Source organism: Typopeltis vanoorti, chromosome 2, assembly GCF_054136105.1.
Source record: "Typopeltis vanoorti isolate ZY-2024b chromosome 2, IOZ_Tvanoo_1.0, whole genome shotgun sequence".
Taxonomy (NCBI): Eukaryota; Metazoa; Arthropoda; class Arachnida; order Uropygi; family Thelyphonidae; genus Typopeltis; species Typopeltis vanoorti.
In genome coordinates, this window is record NC_143550.1 from 134,150,254 (window position 1) to 134,177,685 (window position 27,432).

At 35.3% G+C, this 27,432-nt stretch overlaps 1 protein-coding gene across 1 annotated transcript in view; it reads left to right on the plus strand.

The window, feature by feature from the left end:
* Positions 1-27,432, plus strand: part of LRP1 (LDL receptor protein 1) — a 1,646,373-nt gene that overhangs the window by 746,446 nt on the left and 872,495 nt on the right. The window contains exons 45-47 of the mRNA XM_090402369.1: positions 6,798-6,978; positions 11,867-12,071; positions 24,761-24,950. Of these exons, the coding sequence (XP_090258495.1) occupies positions 6,798-6,978; positions 11,867-12,071; positions 24,761-24,950 (576 nt within the window). The remainder of the gene's footprint in view (positions 1-6,797; positions 6,979-11,866; positions 12,072-24,760; positions 24,951-27,432) is intronic.

The window sequence follows — 27,432 nt, forward strand, 5'->3', positions numbered from 1 at the left end:
GAATTGGGATATGTGGTTAAAATTCAAACAAGCAATAAAACAGAATATGATACAATGGGGAAAGGAAGAGGTTTTCCTCAGAAGGATAAAGTTTAAAGACTTGTATAAAGAGAGAAGCTTAGTCATAACAAACTAATGCAATGGTATAGAATGTAGCAACATCATTAGAAAAACATTAATATAGAGATAGAACTGGAAAGACAGATACAAGTAGAAGAAATAAATTTTAAGATAAGAACACAGCAACACCAACAGACAGCACTTTAGCTGCCTTCTTTAATAGACAATTCACTAAATTTCGCAAAGAAAGGACTAATCACTCAAATCTCTGTTAATGGAGAAGACATATCCACCACTCAAGACATCCTTGACTCCTTTCAAAAGCATTACAAAAATCTTTTTGAAGACAATAATACTGTTGGAATTATAACTCTTGGAACATTAATGGCTTTCCTGTTCATATCCAAGATGGGCTTGACACACCTATTACACCATCATCAGTTACCACAGCTCGTAAAGAACACCAGACACGAAAATCCATAGGACCTGATCATCTAGGGATAAAATTTTACTGAGATTGCTAGGATTTTATTCTTTCCGTTCTAAATATACTGTTTAATTCTCTTCTCTTGTCAGGACACATACCAAGTGAATTCGTAGCAAGCCATTCCATCCTCATTCCAAAACCTAGTAGAGATCACACCTTAATCAGCAACTCGAGACCTCTTTCTCTATCTAATACTTTGCGAGCACCAAAGCAATGGCAGGCAGGCATAATAATATCAGTCTTTAAGAAGAGAGACCAGAAGGATTGCAGTAACTGTCGTGGCATCTCTCTCTGCTCAGCCTGCCTGGGAAAGTGTATGCTAAGTGCTTGGAAAGACGGTGCAGGAGCATAGTTGAGTAAAGTTCCAGGAAGAACAACATGGCTTTCGTCCTGGTAGAAGCACAACTGACCAAATCTTCACTTTAAGGCAAGTCTTTGAGAAATCTTGGGAATATGCCAAGAATGTCTACACATGTTTTGTGGACTTGGAGAAGGCATATGACCAGGTTCCTCAGGATAAGCTTTGGCAAGTAGTACAGGAGTATGAAGTGGATGGCCAACTATTAGCTGCCATCAAGTCACTGTATAAATGCCCAGAGTTTGTGTCAGGGTAAACAGCACAAAGTCTGAACCTTTCACAGTTTCCGTTGGCCTCTGCCAAGGGTGTGTTCTTTCACCCCTCCTTTTCATAATATTTATGGACTAGATTGATAGTCACAGCCAAGGCAGTGAGTGTGTCAGAATGGAAGATGTAGCATTGGACGTCTGCTTTTTGCAGATGACCTAGTTCTGCTTAGCTCTTCCACAGATGACCTCCAGCAGATCCTGGATAGGTTTGTAGCTGTTTGTGCAGACACCGGAATGAAGATCAGTGTGGCCAAAACTGAAACATTTGTGGTCTCAAGACAACCATCCCAGTGCACTCTACATGTAAGTGGAGTCCCTATGAGACAGGTGGAGAAGTTTAAATACCTTGGGTCCATATTCACGAATGATGGAAAATGGGACGTAGAGCTAGATACTTGAATTGGCTTAGCAAGCTCAATATTGTGGGAGCTTGGCCGTTTGGTATTATTGAAGCGGGAGTTAAGCCAGAAGGCCAAGCTGGCTGTCTTCAATACAGTCTATGGCCCCATCCTCACTTATGGTCATGAGAGTTGGGTAATGACTGAAAGAATGCAGACATGAATCCAAGTGGCTGAAACAAGGTTCCTTCGAGGGGTTGCGGGGCTGACAAGACTCAACAGAGTCAGAAGCTCTGCAATTCGGGAAACCCTGAATACTCAACTGTTGCTTCTCCGTGTTGAGAGATCACAGTTACGTTGGTACGGGCACCTGGTCAGAATGCCACCAGAGAAGCTCCCTCAGCAGGCCCTCTTTGCCAAGCCAGAGGGTGGAAGGCCAAGGACTCACTGGATAGATTATATCCAAAACCTTGGGAATCCCACCAGAACACCTGAGCTTGGTGGCAGAGGGTCGTGACCATTGGAAGTTCCTCTTGCAGCTGTTGCCCCCACAACCCAATTAGGAAAGGTGAGCCTTGAAGATGTATGTATGTATGTATGTTTCAATATCAGATTCAAAGTGGGAATTAGATACATAATTAAAAGCACACATGTGTATGGCATTCCAGGCTGAGCAGTAGAATGTAATCTGTTTCTGCTACATGATCTACTCCAACTAGTTAATACAAAAAAGCAATAAATGGCAATGCTATCAGTAGAACTTGCTCAAGCATTTGATAATGTCCAGCATTCCTTTCTGTTCCACATCCTCCCACAAATTGGTGTGGGTAAAAAGCTGCTATCCATTATCAAAGGAACCTATGCCAATTCCTGCCTCCTAGTTCTGTCAGACCCAATTGGAATTCAAAAAAGGAGTCAAGCAAGGTCTCTTAGTCGATTGTTCTTTGCATTGGTTCTTGAACCTTTCTTACTGAAAGTCGACGATATACGTTTGTGTGAGATGAAGGAAAATAAGGTATTAGCATATGCCGATGATGTAGTAGGCACTTTGAAGGATAATGATTCCATATATATATATATTTTGGTATTTTAGAAAAATTCAGCAAAAGCAGCAGATTAATTATTAATGCAGACAAGACGAAATTAAAAGTTTATGGAAAGTGGGATCTTGGAGGCATTCCTTTTGGACTAACCCCCAAATAGAGAACCCCTCATTATACTTGGAATTCCCTTCTCCACTTACCCAATATTACCAGTCCACAAACTTATATACAAGAACTTGGAAATGTTAGAAGACTGGAAAATAGGGCCGCTCTTCTTTTCTACCAAAGCCATAGTACTCAAAACCATTCTTTTCTGCCCAGTTGTACATAATAAATATTACAGACGTCACAGAAACTGAAGAAAAGTAATTATATAGTAAACTTCTGCAATTTTTTTGGTCTAGCCGATACCAAGAAGTTAAAAAGGAATTTCTTCAACTATCAAAGCATGGAGGATTTAGACATCCAGTCTTAAAATCCTGCTATTTGAGCAATACAGCTTCAAAAATCAATAAAATATTGCAAACCAAACACACGTGCAGACCTTCTCTGGTACTACTTGGGTTTTCATCTTTCCCTGTTTGGAGTTAATGATTATAAAGATCCAAAAGCTGAGAATGTTCTGAATACTACAACACTCTGTGCTTAACTCTAAGACTGCTAAAACACTCCGGAATTGACATTCTTTCCATTAAGAAAAGTAAAATTTGGTATAAAGAAATCTTTAATCTCTTTCGCTGCAAAGTTCCACAGTTGGGTACTGACAACAATAATTTGTTTTATAACTTGATGAAGTTCCAAGGGTACCCTAAAGGAAGGATCTTGCTTGGAGAATTGTATATGATTGCCTTCCAGTCAATGCCTTAAAATGGAGGTATTTTAACATCAGAAATCCAATCTGTGATATTTGTTGCCAATTGGAAACAGTAGAACATGCATTCTACAGCTGCAATTTTTGCTCTGTGTATTTGGAACAGATTATATGTAATGTGTTGGGCATGCCACTATTTACAACAGAACAGTTATTTTTTTACAATACCCACCACCTGTCAGCAATGGGAAGAGAATTTTGATTTTTATAATTAATGAATTAAAATACCATTTATGGAAGGTTAGAAAAAAACATTGATTTGAAAACCAGCAATATGACATCCAAATGCTTTATAATATTGTATTGTGGAAATTTTATTGTTCAGTGAGACATTTTTTGTATTTAGAAAGAAGTATTCTAGGAGATATAAAATTTATCACTAGATGGTGTAGACCACCCACATTATGCAATATTCACCAGGGGGTGGGAAATAAAATTCTGTCTATTCTTACTATGAGAGGTTTTTTAAATAGTTCCATCTTCTTAATTCAATGTAGTCGTTTAGTCAATTGCAGGGAGGACTGAAGAGCAATCCCATGCAGAGAAGGCCAACTCAAGGTGTTTAACCCAGATAGGGATAACCACCTGGATGTCAGTCATCTTTGCACTTTAGTTTCAATTGGTTTTTTGGTTGTTCATCTATATGAGATTGATGAAAAAGGAAAACTGATAGCCTTTGGCTATATGATGATATAAAAGAGCTGATGACTTTTCTCTCTCACATGCTGTCTTTTTTTCTCCTAATACTATCAGGCTCTCTTTCACATCAATACTAACTACTCTAGGCCTATGATGAGCAACCCTTACTTTTTCACCTCAATAAAGGTTGAAACGGCCTGGGTAGTGACCCTTCCCATAATGCATAGCATTATACATACCTGTAGAGAGATGTGCTTTGCATTATGGGATACTAAGACAAGTGATATAAAGTTATTAGCTTCTATATACGAGTTGCTCCAGTCCTAAAAATACTTCAGGCACAAATTTTGTTTGCCGAAACTTGGATAAAGGATTAAACCAAGTATATATAATTTCTTGGTATCTTTAATTTAAAGTGAAAGAGCTGAGAGCGAGCTTGAGACACGGAGATTTGATCAGAAAGAAATACAAAAAAATCAAATCAGAGCATTCAAAATGGAAGGCTTAAAGAAAAATTAATGACTCATTGTCCAGAACACACAACAAATGAGCAAATGAAACATGAATTAAACCATGGAGAAGATATCATAGATATATTTCTTAAGCAGCAATTAAGATGGTTTAGATACCTTCAGAGAATGTCCTCTCAGAGATTACTAAATATAGCTCTGAATGAAATTGTTAGAGAAAGATGATCAACAGGTAGATCAGAAGGAACTTGATTATAGTCTTTGAAGGAAAGATCTCAATTATCAAGGTTCAGAGAGATGACAGGCATAGCCAGAGATAGAGCCAGATGGCAAAAACTTCTTATTCTTACTCAACCCATCATCAGATGGACGAGAAAGGAGAAGAATGGGATGAAAAACACATAGTTGGTGGAGTAATTTTGGGAGATGAGAAATCTACGAGTGGTCTTGGACAGGTACACAAAATTTAGGTGTCAGATTGTGTAGTCAGAACATCAGATTATGGCAGCGATGAGGAGGACCTTTATATGCAGTAATAAAGTTATTTTGTTTCATTTCTATAAGACCTTAATCAGACACATATGGATTATTGTGCCAAATTTGGTCACTAGGGATTCATGGGCAACGAGCATATATTAGAAAGGGTTAAGAATTGATTGATGTGGTTTCCAATTTGTGTAATAATATGGAGTATGAAGACATATTGAGTAATGCTATTTGGAGACTCATAAACAGTTAGAAGAGAATAAGAATTTTAACTTTTTCCTATGGAAAAGTTTCTTCTATTGAAATGGAGGGAGATGGATTTAGAACAAGAAGTCATTGAAACTTTATAAGGAGACTGGTTGATGAATGGAATGTATTGCATGAATGTGTAATGAGTGTAGAAATATTGAATGAGATTAAGGTACTGTTTGTGATAGTAGAGACCCTGTATGTTGAGAATGGGATGAAAAACTCATTGACTGTTTTGACCTGTTTTACTGTTTTAAATGAGTGTTTTGACCTCCATAAAGGCCTGATTTAAAATAAATAAATAAATAATAATAATATTCAGTGGTATCATACAAGAGAACTTTGTTGCACAGGTGATATCAAACTGACTGCCATATCAGAGGGATTGAGTTTTAAACCATGCATTATCTTGCTATTTCAAGACATGTTTTATTAAAAAAAGTGAAGTGTTGCATTATGTGTTAGATGAAAAGTCCAGCAAAGAGAAGTGCTTTGAAACAATTTATAGCCACAATCTATAAATTGTTCCGAAGCACCTCTCTTTACTGGACTTTTTCAAAGAATATTTGAAACATCATATTCTAAATTTGCAATTTCAAGAATTAAATGAGAAAATTCCTTCCCCCTCCTTTCATTTATTTATTATTGTTTTGATACCCTACATTAATTAAAATAACAGAATGGCTAGTTTTAAGGTATTACACTTTCTTGTGGATTTAATAAATGGTTTGACCTAGCAATACAAGAATGACATTAGTATTCCTGCACTTGTTAGATATTTATTAATTATATTCTAAAATAATATAATTATTAAAATGGATGTATAAAAACTAATTATGCTATCTGAATTTTTGTGATTAGGTTTTTCTTTATGTGTTTTTTGAAATTAATAAAATTTTTTGTTAACGGAGGTGACAGTTACCTGTATCATGGTGAGTCACTTTGCTGTTTTGCAATTTTGTAAGTAAGATGGTCTATAATATCAACTATTCTAGGAAGGCATGTAGAGATATTACATTTGTGGATTTTTTAGACCACAAAGTTTTTAAAAGATGGTATCCTTAAAGCTCTCCCTTCTCTATTTTCTCTGTTTAAATTCTTTAGAAATAGTTGTCTTGCAAAATACAATTGAATATCACTGCAAAAAACCTGTTAGAACAAACTTACTCACTATAGAAACACTAAAAATAAACTCTTGTTCACTTTAATATTCTGATGAAAATTTCTTGGCACATTATTGGCATTTACATTTTGTTAAATATGCTATATTTAACAAAATTCACAATAGCAAATTATTCTTGTAATATCTAGGAGTTTGCTCTAGCGAAAGTTGGCAGTATAATATATGACCAGCCTGATTTATTGTCTACATTTTTGATGTGGAATGCCTATATACATTTGAAATTTGTAAAACAAGACAGAAAGGATTAATTAATCTTGTTCATATTTATTTTACAATCTAAATTTTCAGAGCATATATTTAGATTAAATCTTAATTCAGTAGAGTGTAATAGATTTGTTTTTCAGAACAAGGCTCAGTTGAGGGTCTAGCATATGAACCACTTCATGGTGAACTGTACTGGACAAGCCACAGTGATGCATCTATTAGTCGAATTAGTTTAGCTGCACCTAATGGCCGAGCTGAGAAGATAATTAAGCTGGGACCTGATGATAAACCTCGGGGAATTGATGTGGACAGTTGTGCTTCGTAAGTAAATCTGTTTTATACAACTGGAAATTAGATAATCTTAGAGCAGTTTAATAAATAGAGTGCTAGGCACTGATGTAGCTTTAAACAAGAGACATGTTATACTGCATCAGTAGAGAAAGAGAGAGGAGTGTTTAGGGAAGATTTATTGAGGGAGCTGGCTAGCTATTCATAAATGGCATAACATAAAAGAAACTGCACATTAAAATACAAACAAATTATTGAGCATGAATTTTAAATTTTCCTGCTTTGGGTTGTTGTTTGTATAGTTTATTAATGTCACATCAAGATATTTGAAGTGATTTCTGAATTATGTGTTCTCTGTTTAGTTTACAGTAGTCAGAATGGATGTTGCCACTTTTGTATGAGGTTCTGAAATTAATACTTCAAAATAATAACTGTAGTTAATTTGCTACAGTGATTTTGAGAGATGCAAGACATTGAATTGCATAATTTTATATGAATGAGTTACACATAATTGCAGTGAGAATGAAATTAATTTAAAATTCATTTATTAATTGAATATGCTAATATACAAATATTTCATGCCTTACAACATTTGTTTTTGATAAATTATGGAGACTACTACCTTATTTAAGAATAATTACTTCAGTTTCCTAATGTTTCAATTCCCATCATATTAAGATCATCATCTGGAGTAGAGAGGAAAATTTATATAGCTTTCTCAATTGAAGGCGAGTTAGCCAATCTCATGTGGACTTGGTAGTCCCCCCAGATCTTGGGCTTTTCATCCTGTGTACAGGCATATCGGCCATGAGAACATATGCAACTTACAGACAAAAAGAAATACTGCTCTTGATGGTGGTGATGAGCAGTAGATGGCATGATGGTAGTAGTGTTGCTGTGTGTAGGTAAAGAATCAAATAGTAGGGGAGGCAGAGAGATGTGCATAATGGCATAGAGTGGAGCACCCTCCTGCAATGAGTCCTTGGACTTCTTGGAGATTTCATGCAATGATAATAATAATAATAATAATATATACAAAGACAGGCTACATTATATTTCAAAGAGTATGCCAAATTGACAATGATTCGATCAACTGTTATTTTACTGGCCAGATGTCTAGTGGAGGTGGGGACTTACATCAAAGCTATGTCTTATTTATAACATAGAGAACAAATTCATATTAATACTTTTAATACAGCAATAGTGGTGGCCTAATCACTAATTCAACATGTGTTTGTTATATTAAGGCTAAGATCCTGGAGTACTGCAGTCCTAATTATAAATTATAATGAACTCGCACAGAAGGTTGTTATTATTATTATTGCACAGGCATTTCCAAAGGCTCATTGCAGGAGATCCAAACTATCCACCAATTTCTCATACCTTTCCTTGATCTCATTAACAGAAAAACACTCAAAACTGACTCTGGCAACCTACTTCATTCATTCACAACTCTCCAAGCAAAAAATCTAATTCTCACACCTCTACTAACCCCACCTTAGTTTCCAGGGGTATCACTTGTTCTGCCCCTTTAGCCTGATGCTGAAACATTTTTCTAGTATCAGTCCTATAAAATCCTTTAAGTAATGTAAATGTTTCTGTCATAATCCCTCATTTTAACCTATCAAGCAACTTCTGCAAAACTGTAATGCTCATTCCACAGACCACTTACCATCTTAGTTACTCTCCTCTGAATCCTCTCCACCACTTCCTTATCCCTAAGAAACTGAGGAGACCAAATCTGAGTACAGTAATCCAGATGTGGATGTATCAAGGCCTTACAAAGAGAAATAACAATTTCCTATATTATTTCATGCACACAATTTCCTGCACTGACTCCCAAGTCAATGCTGTTGTGTGCAGGTGAAATGGCTGCGAGAAGGGAACTGACAGAGTTTGAAAGATGCATTGTGATAGGATGCAATGTTGCAAGTCTATCTGTTTGGCAAATTGGGCCATCCCAGATCAACAATCAGTTATACCATACTCAGATGGAAGCGTAGGGAGTCAACGGCAAGTGCTACCCACAGGGGATGACTCACCACACTCACAAAAAAGTGACTGTTGCCATTCATCAGCCGACATGTTGAATGTGAAGTTCTGAGCATCACCTGGAATGTGAATCTGCACAAAAACATTCAGAACCAGGGAACACATTGATTTCCATGATAGGATCGCAGCATGCAAGCCCCACATTATCTGAACCACCATGCAACGTTTTCTTCAATGGTGCAAAGAGCATGTGCAGTGGGAAGGGGACACAACACTATCCAGTGTTCTGTCTGCATTATGTCCCACTCACAACAATTATGTCACACACTCCATAACATAGCTCTGAAAGCTGTGTTACAGAGTGACAAATTACACTATACTCTTTACTGGGCAGATTGATGGGTGTTGTTGTGGTTGATACCTGGTGAACATCTCTTACCAGAGTGTGTATCTTCAAATATGAAATTTGGAGGCAGCAGTGTGATGGCATGGTCCTGTTTTTTTCTGGTTTGGCCATGAACCTTTGTGGTACTACTAACATTGAAATCTGAGAGATTTCTCAACATTCTTGACAATGCAGTGCTTCCTACTTTGTGGTGTTTCTGTGGAACTGGCCATTGTCTCTTTCAGCAAGACAATGCACCGTGTCATAAGGCTACTGCTGTAACTGCATGGTTTATGGACATGAACATCACCACACTTGATTGGTCTCCACAACCCCTGATCTCTACCCTATTGAACATCTGTGGGATGAATTCGAGTTGGCTGAGGTCCAAGAGCCATCTGCCCACAACAGTTCAGGACCTCACTGCATGTCTACAGAAAGAATAGTCCAATCCCATTGATCGTTATCGTACACTTGTTGAAACTATACCCTGTAGGGTTGCTGTGGTCATAGCAGCGAAATGAGGTCGTACATCTCATTAAGGTGAAGGTCATGGCTGTTTGTTCCTCATGCTATTGTGTCTGTTGAGTTCTTTCCAAACAGTGTAGAAATTTAATTGCAATATATATTATTTTTTTTAAAAAAAACGTATGTATATTATGTAAAATATAAATTATAAATTTCTATTAATTATTCAAATTACAATAAGTCATATCACTTATTTCAAATAATCTAGGATTTAGCACAATTTTACGGATTTTGGGTGTCATTATCATAGATATTTTGAGCACTGTAACCAAGTTTCTTAACTTTCTTTGAATAAATATATGCTCCAAACTTAAGGACCATAAATGATAGCCATGAGGAGAATACTTATACATAGGGATGGTCACTTTGTCCATACAAAGAACAATGGTTAACTCATCCCATCAAACCAAACCAATAGACTTTAAACAGTTGTTCAAATATACAATTAATGAAAAACAACAAGAAAAATCTGGGATTAAGGTTTTTTTTGAAGTTTGCTCATTTCTGATGGTGTGTTTTTTTCTTATCTTAAAAAGTTATCAAATTACTTTCACAGATAACAGGTGCTAATGAGATGTATGAATACTTGGACTGCTCAGCATTTTTACCTCTGTCATGCTTAAATTTTTGCATAATGCCTATCATTTGTGGAAGCAGAGTGATCATTTTGAAGAATTAAAGTGTATGTAAACATTTAAAGAAAAAAAAAAGTAGACATTTATTTACAAAAAAATTGTTTTATGTATGCTATCAGCCAGTCTATTATTTTCATAAATGGTCTGGCCAAACATGCCATCTCCTTCAAACATAGAATTCTTTGGAAAAAGACTAAAGTCCTATATAAGTCATTTTTGTATGGAGCAGTTGGAAAGAAAATTGCATAACCTTGCCACTTCACTCTGATCCAAGGCCTTAAGTTATCTCTCTTATAGGAAATTGTTCTTCATACAGGTTGGCAAGTTAATTTTTTTGAACAGCAAATAAACATTGGTAGGACTTTAGAACTGTTTGGACCCTGCTACCCTTCTTTTCATTCACGGGTGTTATATTCTCTTTGTTAATTCTTTAATTATGTTACTTGCACCCTGTTTATTTATTTTTTTTTTGATTCATAATGAAGATGCCGTTCATACTTTTGGTGAAAATTTTATGTAGACTTCAACATATGTATTCATTGTATCAGTTTTTCTTTAGGATGAATGTGTGAACATGGTGAAGCAGAATTCCCACTCTTTTGTGACAGTTATTTTATGAGATTTTTAATCTCTGAAACAGGTACTTTATGCTGCTGCTTTTATGCTTTACTTGTTTTCTCCTTTACAGTTTCCATAATCATCTAGTGAACTACAAATGGCTAATTAATAAATTGCTAAAAATAATAACAATAATAATAATTATAATTAAGTCCAGGATCAAGATATTTTGTTAATCTATTTGTAATATTTGTTATGCAGTACAAAAGGGTTTATAGTTGACTTGTTAAAAGCTTAAGCTTGTATTAAAACAAGAACAACAACAGCAGACCTGTGTTGAAATGCACACTTTGACATTATATATGACTCATTGTTTACAATACATAAATCCAATACACAAAATTAATTTTTGATTTTACTTGGTGTAGAAAATAAAATTTTCTTTTATATATATATATATATATATATATATATATATGTGTGTGTGTGTGTGTGTGTGTGTGTGTGTGTGTGTGTGTAGAAAGTATTTTACCTTGGGTAAAATAAATGTTAAAGATACCAAGCTATTTTAAACCTGGTTTTACTCCATTTCCCAAGTAAGCAAACAGACAAGTAATACTTGCAGGTGCAAACTTGACTTACTTGTCTGTTTGCTTACTTGGGAAATGGAGTAAAACCAGGTTTAAAATAGCTTGGTATCTTTAACATATATATATATATATATATATATATATATATATATATTAGATTGTTCGCAATAGCATTTCATTCAATTATTCAAGTTTTGTATGTTTTCATGGTATTTGCTTTGCTTCACTTGCAGGAGAGTATATTGGACTAACTGGAACACTCGTCATCCAAGTATTCAGCGAGCCTACCTTAGTGGATATGATTTGCAGTCAATAATTACAACTGATATCCGCATGCCTAATGCCTTAACAATTGATCATAGATCACAGAAACTTTATTGGTCTGATGCACGGCTAGATAAGATTGAACGCTGTAATCTGGATGGAACAGAACGATATGTATGTTAATTATTTTCTTCTCTTTATCTCTCTGTTTTTCTTTTCTATATTTTAATAAATTTACATTTAATTAAAAATGAGTTTTCATATCTTACATGATTGAAACTGGGTTGGTCTTATACTTATTATTAGTTTATTTGAAATGGATGAAGAAATTATGCTATAAAAAGGACTCTGTTTTAGTGAAAGTTTCATGAGGTGGTAAAATCTGTGTCAAACTTGTAGTCTTGTAAGTATCCAAATTTTGGCATGACACCATGAGAAAAATTGGTCCCATCATCATGCATTGGTTCCAAAGTCAGTAGGTGATAGAGGTAAAGTCATTTTGCATATCTTGAATATTTATATTTCATTGCATGGCATGTAAATGAATATTTTTTTTGAATATTTATTCAAGTAAAATGCATATTGCCTTAATTATTTATTAAAACCTATATATTGTATTGTGAAATACGATGATATAAAATTGGGCTAGTAATTAAACTTAATTATTTAGTGCTACCATCCTTCACATTCTAGCAGACCAATTCAGAAATTGAATGTAAATTCCTTTATTACAGGGAAAAGATTTCGGATAAGGAAGAAAATCGAAAAATTTGTGGAAAAAAATGTTTTAGTTCAGTTTATTTTACTTTATGTTAACTGGCAATAATAAACACTAGGAAATAACAGCTGGTAGAGAGCAGAGAGAAAAACTAGAATAATATAGATTGAGACCTTCATATAATTAATTAAGGAATAAAAGAATACTTTTTAATAACACAAGTACGTGGTACAAGTAAAGGAACATGATTTTAGGCTGAGTAAATAGCATTGTTTGGAATTCAGTTGTGTAATTTCTTGGTTTAAAGCTGTAACAGAAGATTAGTGTCAGTAGGTATTAATGAATTACATTAATATAACATAAATTATGATACGATAAGGGTGAAATGGTAAAATACAAATAATTTCCAATGATAATGGTATATTTTAACGCTGAAATGATAATCAGATTCTTCAGATAATCTCCAATGTTTAAGAAAGTTGAGCAGCTTTCAGAGGTAAATACACAAATATTATACAAGAAAAGATGAAAGAGTTTGAAAATAAAAACCATACTTTAGAGATTAATTTGCAGACCCTGAAGAAATCATTGATTGATTCAGCCAGATAAAATATTTTTTCATCAAAAATGCTTAGAAAACTAAAATGACAAATTCCAGAACTTTTTGCGGAACACCTATTCACCTTCCATGGAACACCAGTGTTCTGCAGAACACACAGTTTGAGAAACCCTGTTCTAAGTCACTTTTTACTGTATCAATCCACCTATATCTTGGTGTTCCTCTGTTTCTTTTTCCTGCCAACCTGGCAAAGAACACTTGTTTTGCTAATCTTTCCTCTCCCATTCTGTTTAAGTGACCATACCACCTGAGATTAGCTCTGCTAACACATTCCTAGATGCTAACATTATTATTATTATTGTTATTATTTGACAGTAATTATTATTAAGTGAGACCTCCAGGGAGTCAGGGACTCATTGAGGGAGCTCACATACTACATGCCTCAGCTATCATACTTGTTCTAGAATTTATTCACACACAATATTCCATGGCAATCCATTCCAATCAAGCACCACTCGATGAGTGAAAAATCTAGTCCTCATCCCTTCTTAGTGGCAATCATTCTCAGCTTCCAAGGTTGCTCTCTTGTCCTTTCCCCACCCTTCATAAAATGAAGTTTGTAAGTCTCAATCATATCACCTCTCTTTCTCCTGTTTGCTATTGTCTGCAGTCTACAAATTCTCAATCTGTCTTCATAATCAGTATTCCACAATCCTAATATCATTTTTAACACTCTCCTTATGGTCTTTATCAAGGCCTTGTAAAAATAAAAATGACATCCTTATCTTTACATGTGGAAGTTTGTTTCAGCATTGCAATTATCTTTTGAGTTGTATTTGCAATCTTTGCTACATGGTCCCTGAACTTCAACTTCCTATCTACGAACACTCCAAGATTCCTAGCCTGATCAATTTCTTCTAGCATAATCCCACCAATGTAATATGACAAAACACTGGATATCTAATCACACCAAAGTGCATAACTTGGCATTTACTGACGTTGAACTGACATCTATGTTCCCATGTCCACAATTCTAGCTTATTCAAATCATTCTGCAAGTGATGCAAAACAGCAATATTCCTGATTACCCTAGCTATTTTACATAATCAGCAAATAGCTGTATGTCACTATTAACTGAATAACAATAGACTGAATAACAGTGGGCCAAGGACTGATCCTTGTGGTACACCACTGGTTACCTTAAATTTTGCAGTATCACATCACATCCCCCGTATACCACTTTTTGCTATCTGTCAGCCAGCCATCTTCTTATCCATGCTAATATTTTATAATCCAAACCCATTTCAATTTATGCAGCAGTCTTCCATACTGTATTCTGCCAAAAGCCTTAACAAAATCTAAAAAGTATCATGATATATCCATTCGCCTTGGCTAGTTCATTGGTATCATTATAGAATTTGATCAAGTTGCTAAAACATGACCTTTCCTTAATCTCCTGTATGCAGATGACTTGACCATCTTCTGTTATTTGTGTGAGGTCGTAGCAAGACAGCTGCAACAAGTCATTGAACATATTTTAAAATAGGTTCTTGCAAATGGATTCCGTTTTTACAACAGAAGACAATTTGTGTTAATTTTTGTCATAGATATTGTATTTATCCTGACCCAGAACTAATGCCAGAACAAACTTTAATTGCACTTTCCAAAGAAGCCAAGTTCTTGAGACTCATAGTACAAGAAAGTCCATTTTCTTCCTCACAACCATTTGTGGGATAAATGTCATAAATCAATGAATGTCCTTTGTACCCTATCTTCCATCTCCTGGGGTGCAAACAGATGTTCTTTGCTCTGATTATACAGGCACAGATTTGATCATAACTTGAGTATGGGTCCCAAGTCTATGCTTTTGCCACATAGGGTATCTGTGATGACTGTACTATTCACCACCAAGCTATGGAATTGTAACTGGAGCATTTTGAACTTCATCCATCCCCACTCTGTACATCAAGGTAAATGAGCCACCTTTCTTTCTTTGGCAACAGCTATATATTATATGCTAAAAAACTAAAATCCCTCCCATGTGGTCAACTATTTTCTGTTCACAGTTGAAGAATCTATATAACATCCATCAAACTGTCATAAGATCCTTTGGTTTCTGAATGAAACTCCCTTACAAGCTCTATATATTGGGGTTGACAGCTTAGCACATACACTGCTAAGTATGCTATTGCTGTATTTACTGCTATGACATTCATAAAAAAAGTTTGCTGAAAGAAAAGCTGCCAGGCAGCTTTTCTTTCTGCAAACTACCCACATGTTCCACTGCCTGCTGCTGCTGCCAACAGCTCATTCAAGCATATAGAAGGGAATACTCTGATTTTTGTGCCTGTCTACACAGATTGTTTAAAATCAGAGTATCTAGTGTGTTCGTCTGCTCTCTTCCCAGAGAGCATAATATCTGCTCGGATCCTAATGGAATGTAATAAATTAATTGCTAAGCTTGCTTTAAACTCCATAAGACTGTACCACTACCAAAGGTGCATTACACACACAGACACAGAGAGAGAGAGAGGATGTTTCAAAAGGAGGTATACAAGTTTGAATGACAATTGAAGATAAATAGCAATAGATTAACAATTTTTATTATGATACAAACATAGCGTAACATTTGAAGTTTCAACAAAGACAGTTAAAGTTTGATATGACTGCTTCCAGTAATTCTACAGACATCCCATCTGTAATCAGTTTCCTCCCACACAGCAGAGCATATCTGCCGTAACTTTAGCAATGGTGGCAGTAATTCTGGAACGCAGCTCATCCAAATTGGCTTGTAGTGGTGGTACAATCACTTGATCTTTTGGAAAGTCCCACAAGGAAAACATTTAACAGTGAAGATCGGGGAAACTCGGTGGCCATGCTACAGGTGCCCCTACCAATTCATCTGCCTGGAAAATGGGTGCCGAGGCACGACTTTACTTCAGTCAGGTAATGAGGAGGTGCTCCTTCTTGCTGAAAATATAAGCATCCATCATGGTCATTTGTCATCTAATTGTGGTATTAGGTACCTGTAGTATATCCAGATCCACTGGTAATAGTAGAATGTGAAAAAAAGAAGGGTTCATAGATTCACTTCTTGCTTATGGCACAATAAAAAGGTTAGCATTTGTGGTGCTGCAAACATGTTATATGATAGCATGGGGATTTTTGCTTCCCCAAATTCTGCATTTGTGAGCATTTACTTGCCCACTTACGTGTAAAGTGCACTCATCGCTGAAAATTATCGTGACCAAAAATTCCTCCTTTTGTTCTATCCTATTGATCATTTCTGTACAGAAATCCTGGCGTATCTTCTTATTGTCTTCTTTCAAATGTTGTTTCAGGGTAAATTTGTACAGCTTAAATAAAGACTGCCACGTGTTTTACAGTTGTAAAACACACCACATAGTCACACGGGGAATTCCAATTTGATGAGATGCTCATTTGGTTGACTTTCCAGGTCTTCTCTGAAAACTTTCTGAACTTTCCTGAATTTTTATTATGGTGTAAATATAGTGTAACATTCGAGTTTCAACACAGACAGTTAAAGTTTGATATGACTGCTTCCAGTAATTCTGGAAGCAGTCATATCAAACAACAGCATTGGTGACAAACAGCAATTTTGATGACACACAGAACAGCCTGTGTTGGTGACACACAGCAATTTTGATGACACACAGAACAGCCTGTGTATCATCAAAATTCTTGTGCCACTGCCACGTGTTAATCATCCGCTTACTAGGAGGTTCTTTGCCATATTGCATGCGGAAATTCTTCCAAATTCGTGTTGCTGACTTCATTTCCTCAAATCACAACACATGAAATGCTGACTCTGCACCATTGAAAGTCGCCATTTTCAAATCGAGTGATGTATTTTGCCATCTAGTGTTGTCATTTGGTAATAAAATTATGTGAACAAAAATTTATGTTTTGCTACAGTATGACACTCACTCAGCTTTTGTACGTCTCCTGAGTTATTCTCTGTTTTCCTGCAAAGTTATATACTTCCTTTTGAAACATGCGTGTGTGTGTGTGTGTATGTGTGTGTGTGTGTGTGTGTGTGTGTGTGTGTTTCAAACACACACACGCAGTTTCATGAAGTTCTCTAATAAGATATCTAGAGATGCAAAAACATCCAGGACTTCCTCAAATTTAACCTATCCTCACTCTCAGTTACAGATATGCCTATATGATAAACCTGGATGTTTGCTACTGTTGGATTCCAAGCCACATTGGGATTAATGGAAATGAGACTTCAGAAGCTGCAGCTAGGTCAACTCGTTTCTCAAGCTTCCACCATCTGCCTGTCTCATACTCTGATTACTGCAGATCATCAAACACAGACTTTTATTCCAGTTGCAGTCATCATGGAATATCAAGGTTTATTAATGGAAGCCTGAAATACAGTTGTGGTAGTCTAGTCTAGTCTACTCAAGGGTCAGGAAGAGGAAGTTGTTTTATACACAGCTCTACATAGGTCATAAGCATCGTGCACATTCCTTCCTATTGTGGGGTAATGATATGCCTATATGAGAGTTGTGTGATACTATACTAACCGTCATTCATTATTTTAATTGATTTCCCCTCATTTTATCAGTGAAAGCAGATTAAAGCTCTGTGTTTATGTTTCTAGAGATTATCACTATAGATCGTCTTATATAAATTATGTATACAAATTTGTTTTTTTCGTTGAATTTAGCTTTTAATGCCTGGTTTTTTCATTACTGTTTTTATATTTTTTTCGACACTTATATTTATACTCCTAACATTTGTTTCTAAAAGCTTTATGCCTGCTTATACCATTTATTTATAACTTTTACTGACACAGCATAACCGTATCTATCCTTGGGCCATTAAACCCAAACAGACAAACAAACAAACAGACAGACACTGTCATGTTATGTGCTTTGTGACCACTCATATATAAGGTAAAAACATGTTCTGTAATGTATCTTTTTAATGACAAGATAAGCTCTACTTGCAGAAGGAATATTATGTCATGGGAACCCATTTCACAGAACACTTCAAATAGAATGCATTCAATTTTTCAAACATAAACTCTGAAGTCCGGTACTGTTAGTTTGACAATGTCTTTGTTCTTTGCCTATTTGTTTGTAAGAGTCCTGCTTCAATTTTCAGCCACATTCATTGACAATATGGCCAAATTTACAAATGCAGAGAACAAAATCTCATTTCCTTATCTTGATACATTAATAATTACTTCATCATCATCATCATCAAATTCCTGCCATGTACCCTCAAGGGGTGTACAGGATATGATAGTACTACATAAAAAAAATTACATCATTACTAACTTCCTATCTACAATTTTCCTCCAAATCAGTCTGTTACTTGTCAAGACTCCAACATTATCAGATCTTATATTTCTATCGTCTAAGGCACTTTGTACTGTATCAATCCACCTATATCTTGGTCTTCCTCTGGGTCGTTTTCCTGCCAACTAGGCAGAGAACACTTGTTTTGTTAGTCTTTCTTCGCCCATTCTGTTTAAGTGACCATACCAACTGACATTAGCTGTGCTAATAAATTCCTGGAGGCTGACAATGTCAAGTTTTTTCTTAATATCCTCGATTTTAATATGATATTGCCATTGATGCCATCTGTTCACACCTCTAATCTTTCTCAGGACTCTCATATCTGCGGTCTCCAGTCTTTGGTCAAGTGTTTTACTTCTGACCCAGCTCTCAGATCCATAAGTTAAAACTGGTTTGAACACTGTCTTGTATATAGCTAATTTAGTGTTCTGTCTAATTTCTCTCTTATTCCATATAAATGTATTCAATTGACTTCCTACCTTACCAGCTTTGCTCATTCTGTTGTCTATTTCTATATTTAATTTACCATCTTCTGTAAAAATCGTGCCTAAGTAGCTGAAATGTTTCACTTGTTCCACAGGTTCTCTATTCACATCACAGTTGACAATTTCAATGATTCTGCCTATTTTCATTATCTTTGTCTTTTTATTGCTGACCTTCATACCATATCTATTACAACAGCTATTCAATTTAGTCAGAGAATCTTGCCGACTTTTAGCGGATTTAATTAGAAGTATAACATCATCCACATAAAGCAAAGAGCTGGCATTAACATCTCCAATTTTGATATCATGTTTAATACCACTTTCCTTCATAATGTGATCCATATAGATAATGAATAACAGAGGGGATAATGTACATCCTTGTCTCACACCAGATTTAACATTAAACCATCTTCCTGTACTTCCTTCAATTCTAACTACTGACTTACAACTCAAATAAAGACTAAGTATTGCTTGATATAATGCCCCATTCACACCATATAACTGCAACGTATTGAATAGCTTCTCTCTTGGCACCTTGTCATATGCCCTCCAAATCGACAAAACTTAAATACAGATCTTTGTTATTTTCTCATGCTTTTTTGACTATTTGTTGCAAAGTGAAGATCTGATCCTGACAGCCTCTATTTGGCCTGAATCCAGCTTGTTCTTCACCAAGCTTTTCTTCCACAATTCTTCTCAGCCGTTTCTCAAGTATACTTGCATAGATCTTGTCAGGAACACTCAGTAGGGAAATACCTCTGTAATTCTCACATTCAGTTTTATTTCCCTTTTTATATATGGGTACTATGAGAGCCCTACTCCAATCATCGGGAATTCATCCCTCTGTCCAGGCTTTCTGAACTATGCAGTGCAGCCACTGTAAGACTCTCATACCACCATACTTCAGCATTTCTGGTCGAATATCATCTACTCCTGCTGAATTTCCACATTTCAAGCCTTTGATTGCTTTTTCTACTTCAAGTATGGATATGTATTCCTGACTGCATGCTTGGTCAGTGTTTTTTACCACTGTGCTGTCATCACTGCTTGTTTCATTTAGCAGTTTTTCAAAGTAATTACTCCATACTTCAAGGATATCTTTTTCTCCCATTTTCATGTCACCTTTATCATCTCTAGCTCCTTTTACAGCACTCTCTTACCCATTCCTAAGCTTCTTCAACAACCTCCAGAATATTTTGCCACCTTCTTGATATTTATTTTCTATATTCTTGCCAAAGTCCTCCCATGACTTTTGTTTAGCTAGTTTTACACAGTGTTTGGCATTCTTGCATTTGTCTCTGTATTCTCTAAGAGCACAAGCGGATTTATTTGTCAGGAACTTTTGATATGCTTTCTTCTTTTCCTTCACTGCCTCTTTAACTTTCTGTGTCCACCATGGAGTTCTGATTTTTTTATCCTTGCAGACAACTTCACCACATGCCTCTCTGGGCGAAGCAATCAATGTTTTCTTCAGAGTTTGCCACTGAATCTCCAAGGTTTGATTCCTGTTCTCAAACTCTTTCATTTTTTCTTCAATAATCTTTGTGTATTTTAGTCTACAGTTCACATCTGAGAGCTGCTCAACTTTTATTCTCTTTAAAACTTTCTTACATGTTATTCTTTTCAATATGAAATTAAATTTTATCCTGCTCAAGACTAAATAGTGATCACTTCCAATTTCAAATCCTCTGTACACTCTGGTGTCCTGCACCAGGGAGAAAACATCATTATCAACAATTACATAGTCAATGAGACTTTTCTTATTCCTTGCTTCTCCATGTGAATTTGTGCATATTTTTATGTTGGAACATGGTGTTAGTAATAACCAGTCCATGTCCTGAGCAGAAATCCAACAGATATTTGCCATTATTATTAGCTTTGCTCTTTTCTCCAAATTTTCCCAAAATATTTTTGTATGTCTGACAATCATTTCCTACTCTGCTATTTAGATCCTCAACAATGACTAACTTTTCCTTTTTCATTGTGTCAGTTGTTTTCTCTAAAGCCTCAAAAAATTCCTCCACTTCTACCTTAGTAGAACCTTCTGTGAGACCATATTCACAAATGAGTCTCATTGTTTAGTTCTCCATTCTGATATTTGTTCACATCACTCTACTTGAGACTGCCTGCTATTCAAGAAGATTAGCCTTTTATGGTTGAATACTATGGCTACTGCTTCTTTTCCTTGATGTCATTGCCTGAATATAACATTTTGTATTTATTGCTCAGAAAGATCTCACCAGTTTTTGTCTTTTTTGTTTCAGTCACCCTTATTATGTCGATCTGGTACTTATCTAATTCTTCAGCTAGCTCCATGTCTTTTCCATTCAGGCTTCTTATGTTGATAGTACTGATTTTTAACTCTGGTGATATTGAGATGCTGTGTGTTTTCAGATTTGTTTCAGTAGCTGACTTTTCGCTTTTGCCCTGATCCCCTGGCAAAAACAAAGAGGGCCTTGTTTAGCCAGGCGATGCTTCAGCCGGCATGAAATTTTGTCATGTTGTACCATAATTTTGTATTTTTGTTTAAGCCATTAAGAATGCAATTTTGTCGGCTAAATCCCAAATTGCCAGCCCATCCTCAACTTTTTCAAGACCAACTTTTCCTTTTTCATTGTGTCAGTTGCTTTTTCTAAAGCCTCAAAAAATTCCTCCACTTCTATCTTAGTAGAACCTTCTGTGGGACAATAGGCACAAATAAGTCTCATTGTCCATTTCCCCATTCTCATATTTGCCCACATTACTCTACTTGAGACTGACTGCCATTCAAGAAGATTAGCCTCATATTTTGTGTTGAATACTATGGCTACTCCTTCTTTTCCTTGATTGTCATTGCCTGAATATAACATTTTGTATTTATTGCTCAGAAAGATCTCACCAGTTTTGGTCTTTTTTGTTTCAGTCACTACTATAATGTCGATCTGGTACTTATCTAATTCCTCAGCTTGCTCCATTTCTTTGCCATTCAAGCTTTTTACGTTGATAGTACCGATCTTTAACTCTGGTGATGTTGAGTTTGGGTTTGTTTTCTGATTTGTTCCAGTAGCTGACTTTTCGCTGTTCGCCCTGGTTCCCTGGCGAAAAGAATGGGGGCCTTGTTTAACTGGACTATGCCCCAGCTGGCATGAAATTTTGTCATGCCGTACCATCATTTTTTATTTTGGTTTAACCAATAAGAATACAATTTGGTAGGCTAAATCCCAAATTGCGAGCCCATCCTCGTTCGTTCGGTATCCAGGTAGCTACCCAACAGGGTGCACTACGAGAGAAGGTGAGGATTGGACATTAGGTCAGAAGCCCTGGTCGGTTCTCCACATTCCTTTAAAGGCTATGTGGAGGTCTCCTCTCAGTTATACAGCTTTGACCCTTAAGCACCCCTAATAATAATACTTATACCCCTAATAATTACTTTAATAATAAAATTCTCTCGAGTCTATTAGTTATATTTTACATCCCCTGAAATTATCTAACCTGTATTAGAAGCCCACCCATAGAATAATACATTAAGCACGCATGACCAAGGTGCCAAAAATTCAGGACTTATGAACAACTTTGTGCACATATTTTTCTGTGACACTTTCTAACATGGACACACAAAATACACATTTTTCAGTAATGTTTGTAAACAAGAACAGCATTATTTGTTGTCTATAAACATCCCTAGGGTTATCTAAATTTTCAGTTAGTCATGAAGAAAGGTATACATATAAACAACATTTTGATTCTCTCTACCAAATTTCAAACTTGGCAAAACATGTTTAACTAATCAGAATGACTAAACTAAGGCAAAGACATTATTTCTCAACACAGCCTATCTGGATTGTGGTTTGGATCCTTGTTCTTTAAACCATAAATAGCTGTTGGCTTCTGTAATCTCTTACAGCTGTTTTCCCTTCTAAGTTCATGCTTCTTTGTGATTGACTGACTGAGTTGAATGTTACCCATTTCCTGTATTTCAGCAAAGCAGCAATTTTGCATTAAGGTAATTTTTGGTGTGTGCATGCATGCATGGGTATGTTGCACCTATTGGGAAAACTCCAAATGTTTAGTTTTAAGCAACCTAGAAGACTTGAATTTTCCAACAGTATGTTTATTGGATAATTCCTTTGTCCTTTTTTTATTGTGCTGAATTTTTTATTGTGCCCAATTTTTATTTTACTGATTAATTCATTCAAAAATGAATAAATTCCTTAGTTTACAGTACCCTACTGTTGTTTATAGGTTTTAAGAAAATTCAATTTTCAATGAAAAATGTTTACATCACTGTTTTTAAAAAATTCCAGGGACTCTTATTAAGAATATACATATGAAAAAAATTAAAAAAAAAATACATCTACAGAAACTTCATTCCTTTTTAATCAGAGTGAATAAGAAATGTATAAACTGAGCCAAACCAGAGAAATTCAAGTTTAAAGGCATCACCAAGCAATTGCAGTTTCTATGACTATCACCATATGGTTACAGTTCTATTTTGTATTATGAAGATACAAGAATACTTCAGGGTTATGCATGCATATTCATGGTACTTGCATTCCCTTTACAGTGCATTTAGTTACAAACCATAGGGAGAGTATGCATATGTATCTTCTTGTTGATATACCCTAAAAAGTTTCCTATGATGATCCACAAATATCTCTTTCAGTTTTTTCACTAAAAGTTTTGCAATTCAATTGCAAATTCTATGACTATCACCATATGGTTACAGTTCTATTTTATATTATGAAGATACAAGAATACTTCAGGGTTATGCATGCATATTCATGGTACTTGCATTCCCTTTACAGTGCATTTGGTTACAAACCATAGGGAGAGTATGCATATGTATCTTCTTGTTGATATACCCTAAAAAGTTTCCTATGATGATCCACAAATATCTCTTTCAGTTTTTTCACTAAAAGTTGGTAAATGTATAATAGTGTAATAAGAATTGATGGACCTTTTGTTTGGATTCTTGTCATAATATGTTAGTTCTTTGTGTAAGTGACATAGTTATCCCTGATTATGTCAATACAGACAACAAAACATACATGCATATTTATAAAACTTTATATATATATTTAATTTTTTCTAAGTATCATCAGTTATGGAAGCAGATATAAATGTGTGTTATCTTTCCCACATACTTTATTCTCTTGTAACATGTGAGAATTGACAGGTTGGATGGGTGGTTAGCTTATCCGCTCTCCAGCCAGAACGCTGCGGGTTCGAATCCTGCCGTGGGTATGAATGTTTGTGATTGTGTGTGGAAATACTAGTAGTGGTGGAGGGATAGATGGCATTGGTGTAGTTGCAGGTAGTTGTAGTTGGTGGATTGAGTGGTGGAGACAGAGTTGTAGAGTATATATATGCAATGAGTCGTTAGACTTCCTGGAGGTGTCATGTAATAATAATTAATAATAATAATAGTAATAATAATAATAAATATTAAATAATAAAATATATTAAATAATAATATAATATAAATTATAATAATATAATATTATTATTATTAATATATGGACAATACCCTTTTGTTTTCTTTATGTGGACCAGAAGATGACTTTGTAATTGATTTCTGTCTGCTATGCTGATCTGATAAAGAAATTTTATTCTTCATATTTCTTATGCAAAATTATTATAACTATCCTATGAAGATGAATAGATGTCTTGCTTGCAGTATTAATATTAATGTTGACTTGGAATTTATCTGTTTATAATCTTTTTATGTAAATAATACATCTAGAATATCTTTTTGTGTTTCATTTATTCTGAAATTATTTCTTATTTAGGTACTTTTAACAGAAGATCCTCAGCATCCATTTGATATAGCAGTGTATGGAGATTATCTCTTTTGGACTGACTGGGTAGCTCATGCTGTCCTACGAGCAAATAAATATACTGGAAGTGAAGTAGTAGTACTTCGTAAAAACATTGCTAGACCAATGGGTATTGTTGCTGTGGCTAATGATACAAATGATTGTAAGTGTATACCTGCATTAAAAATGTATTGATAATAATAATGCACTAAAATAATTTTTTTTAATATAAAATGTACATATCTGTAATAAACAAAGACATGCATTTCAGTCCCCTAATGCAGTGTGCTGCAAGTTAACATGCTGATGCTGGGAAATGCCTGCATGTGCCAACACTTTCTGCAGGAACTTGTTTCTGCATATGTATGTTGCCTCTGCTTTGGGTGTAAACCTATAATGATATAATTAATGATATAAAAAATCTCAAATACTATTTGAAATGATTTCAGTCACTTCAAATAGTTGTAGAGTATATATTTATATAGTATATAAATATATACTCTATATATAATATATAGAGTATATATTTGCACAATCAAATATATATGCATATACACCTTTATTTACTTTAGACAATTGCTTTATATAAATCATTTACTTTCTGTACCCACTGATTACATTATAAACAGGTGTTACCACATATATTCTGCAACTGAAAATTTGAAACAGGATGCTAGGACAAATATATTTAGTGTTTGGCACTAAAATAAATCTGTTTTTCTTATGTGCATGTAGTATAGTGTTTTGTGGGAGGGAATAGGTTTTTCATTGTGAAGATCCTTTCAGATATGCCTAATAACACTAATTGTTGCTAAATATCATACATAGCAGTGGCTGCCTGTGAAGTTTTAAGTGATACGAAATTTTAAAAAACTCATTCTTTTTTTCCTAATTAGTAACCAATTTATTAATAAATAAATCTGTAGATTTATTTATTAATAAATTGGTTACTGATTAGGAAAAAAAGAATTTTTTACAATTATTTTGTATAGGCAGCACCCCCACTTAAAACTTCACAGGCCGCCACTGATACATAGACTATAAATGTCTCAGTACTGTATTTAGTGAATAAAATTATGTTTTTTTCTTGCTTCTGCATTATCTGTTGGGAATGGGTTTTTTTTCCTCTTCTTTTCATGTTATAAAAAAAACAATTTCATTCTGTCTATTCTTAAATAAAAATGAAATCTTCCATGCATTATAAGAAGTGGACTGTGTCTGTTGATCAGAAGATTTGCAAGGTATCTATTATTGATAAGACAGAAGAGTTGCTGAAAAAAAAAATGTAATAAATGTAGAATTTGCAAAAGGATGGAAATTAGTTTATATTGCTAAGTAAAAAGTGTATACTAATTATCGGTGAATAAAAGAAAATTCTTAGAAAATGAAGAGAAATATAAATAAAACATAGAAATAAATACACAAAACAAATTGTACGAGGGCTGTTCAATAAGTAATAAGACTAATTTTACTGTCGCGAAACCACTCATCACAATATTAATTTCTGTGGAATAAAGAAATGTTGCTGTCTGTGTTAACAAAAGAGGTTGATAGATGGCGTATACGGGCCGATGTGCCAGAGTGTCACGTGACTAAACGCAAGCTTGTTTCGGCACACCTACGAGCCGCGACCAGTCATCAAAATGGAAGCATCCTTGGAACAGCGTTATGCGATTAAATTTTGTGGCATTTGCAAAAATGGGCATCGGACACTTTTAACATGATACACGAAGCTTTCCACAATGAAGCAATGTCGAGGGCAAGTGTTTTTCGTTGGCATAAAACTTTTAAGGATGGAAGGCAAAATGTGGAAGATCTTGAACGTGAGGGAAGACCTTCAATGTCCATCACAGAGACAATGATCAACACAGCGGCGATTATCATCAAGGAGGATCACAGAATTACAGTCGCCAGCTGCATGTTGTCCTGAATATTTCTTAGGGAAGTGTTCACTCAATCATGGCTGAACATTTGGGACTGAAATGTGTTTGCGCCCGACGGATTCCCAAACTCTTGACACCGGAGCAAATGCAGCATCGAGTGGATGTGTGCACAGAATGGAAAGAAAGACTGGAACAAGAAGGCAACAACTTCTTAAAACGCATCATTACAGCAGATGAAGCTTGGTTGTATCACTATGACCCTACAATGAAACAACAAAGCAGTGAATAGAAGCATCTGTCTTGCCTACCCCCAAGAAAGCAAAAACTAAAATCGGCTGGTAAAGTTATGACCATAATGTTTTTTGACTACGAAGGCATTGTTTACAAACACGCTGTAGAACCCGGGAATACTGTAAACGGCTCATACTATGCAGATGTTTTATGGACAATGGTACAGCACGTCAAAAGGAAGTGTCCATTGCTGAAGAATGGCTTCTTATTGCACCACAATAATGCAAGGCCACATATTGCTGGTTGTGTAGTGGATGTTTTGCAGAAGAACAACATAGATATCCTACCACATCCTCTGTACAGTCCTGATCTCGCACCGTGTGATTTCTGGTTGTTTCCTCAGCTCAAGAAACCACTAAGAGGCCGCCATTTCGATAGCAACAAAGCATGTGTAAAAGCTGCGGAGCCGGTTTCGAAAGAACTCTCAAAAAACGGACTTTCACATGTGTTTAAGAATTGGACGCAATGTTG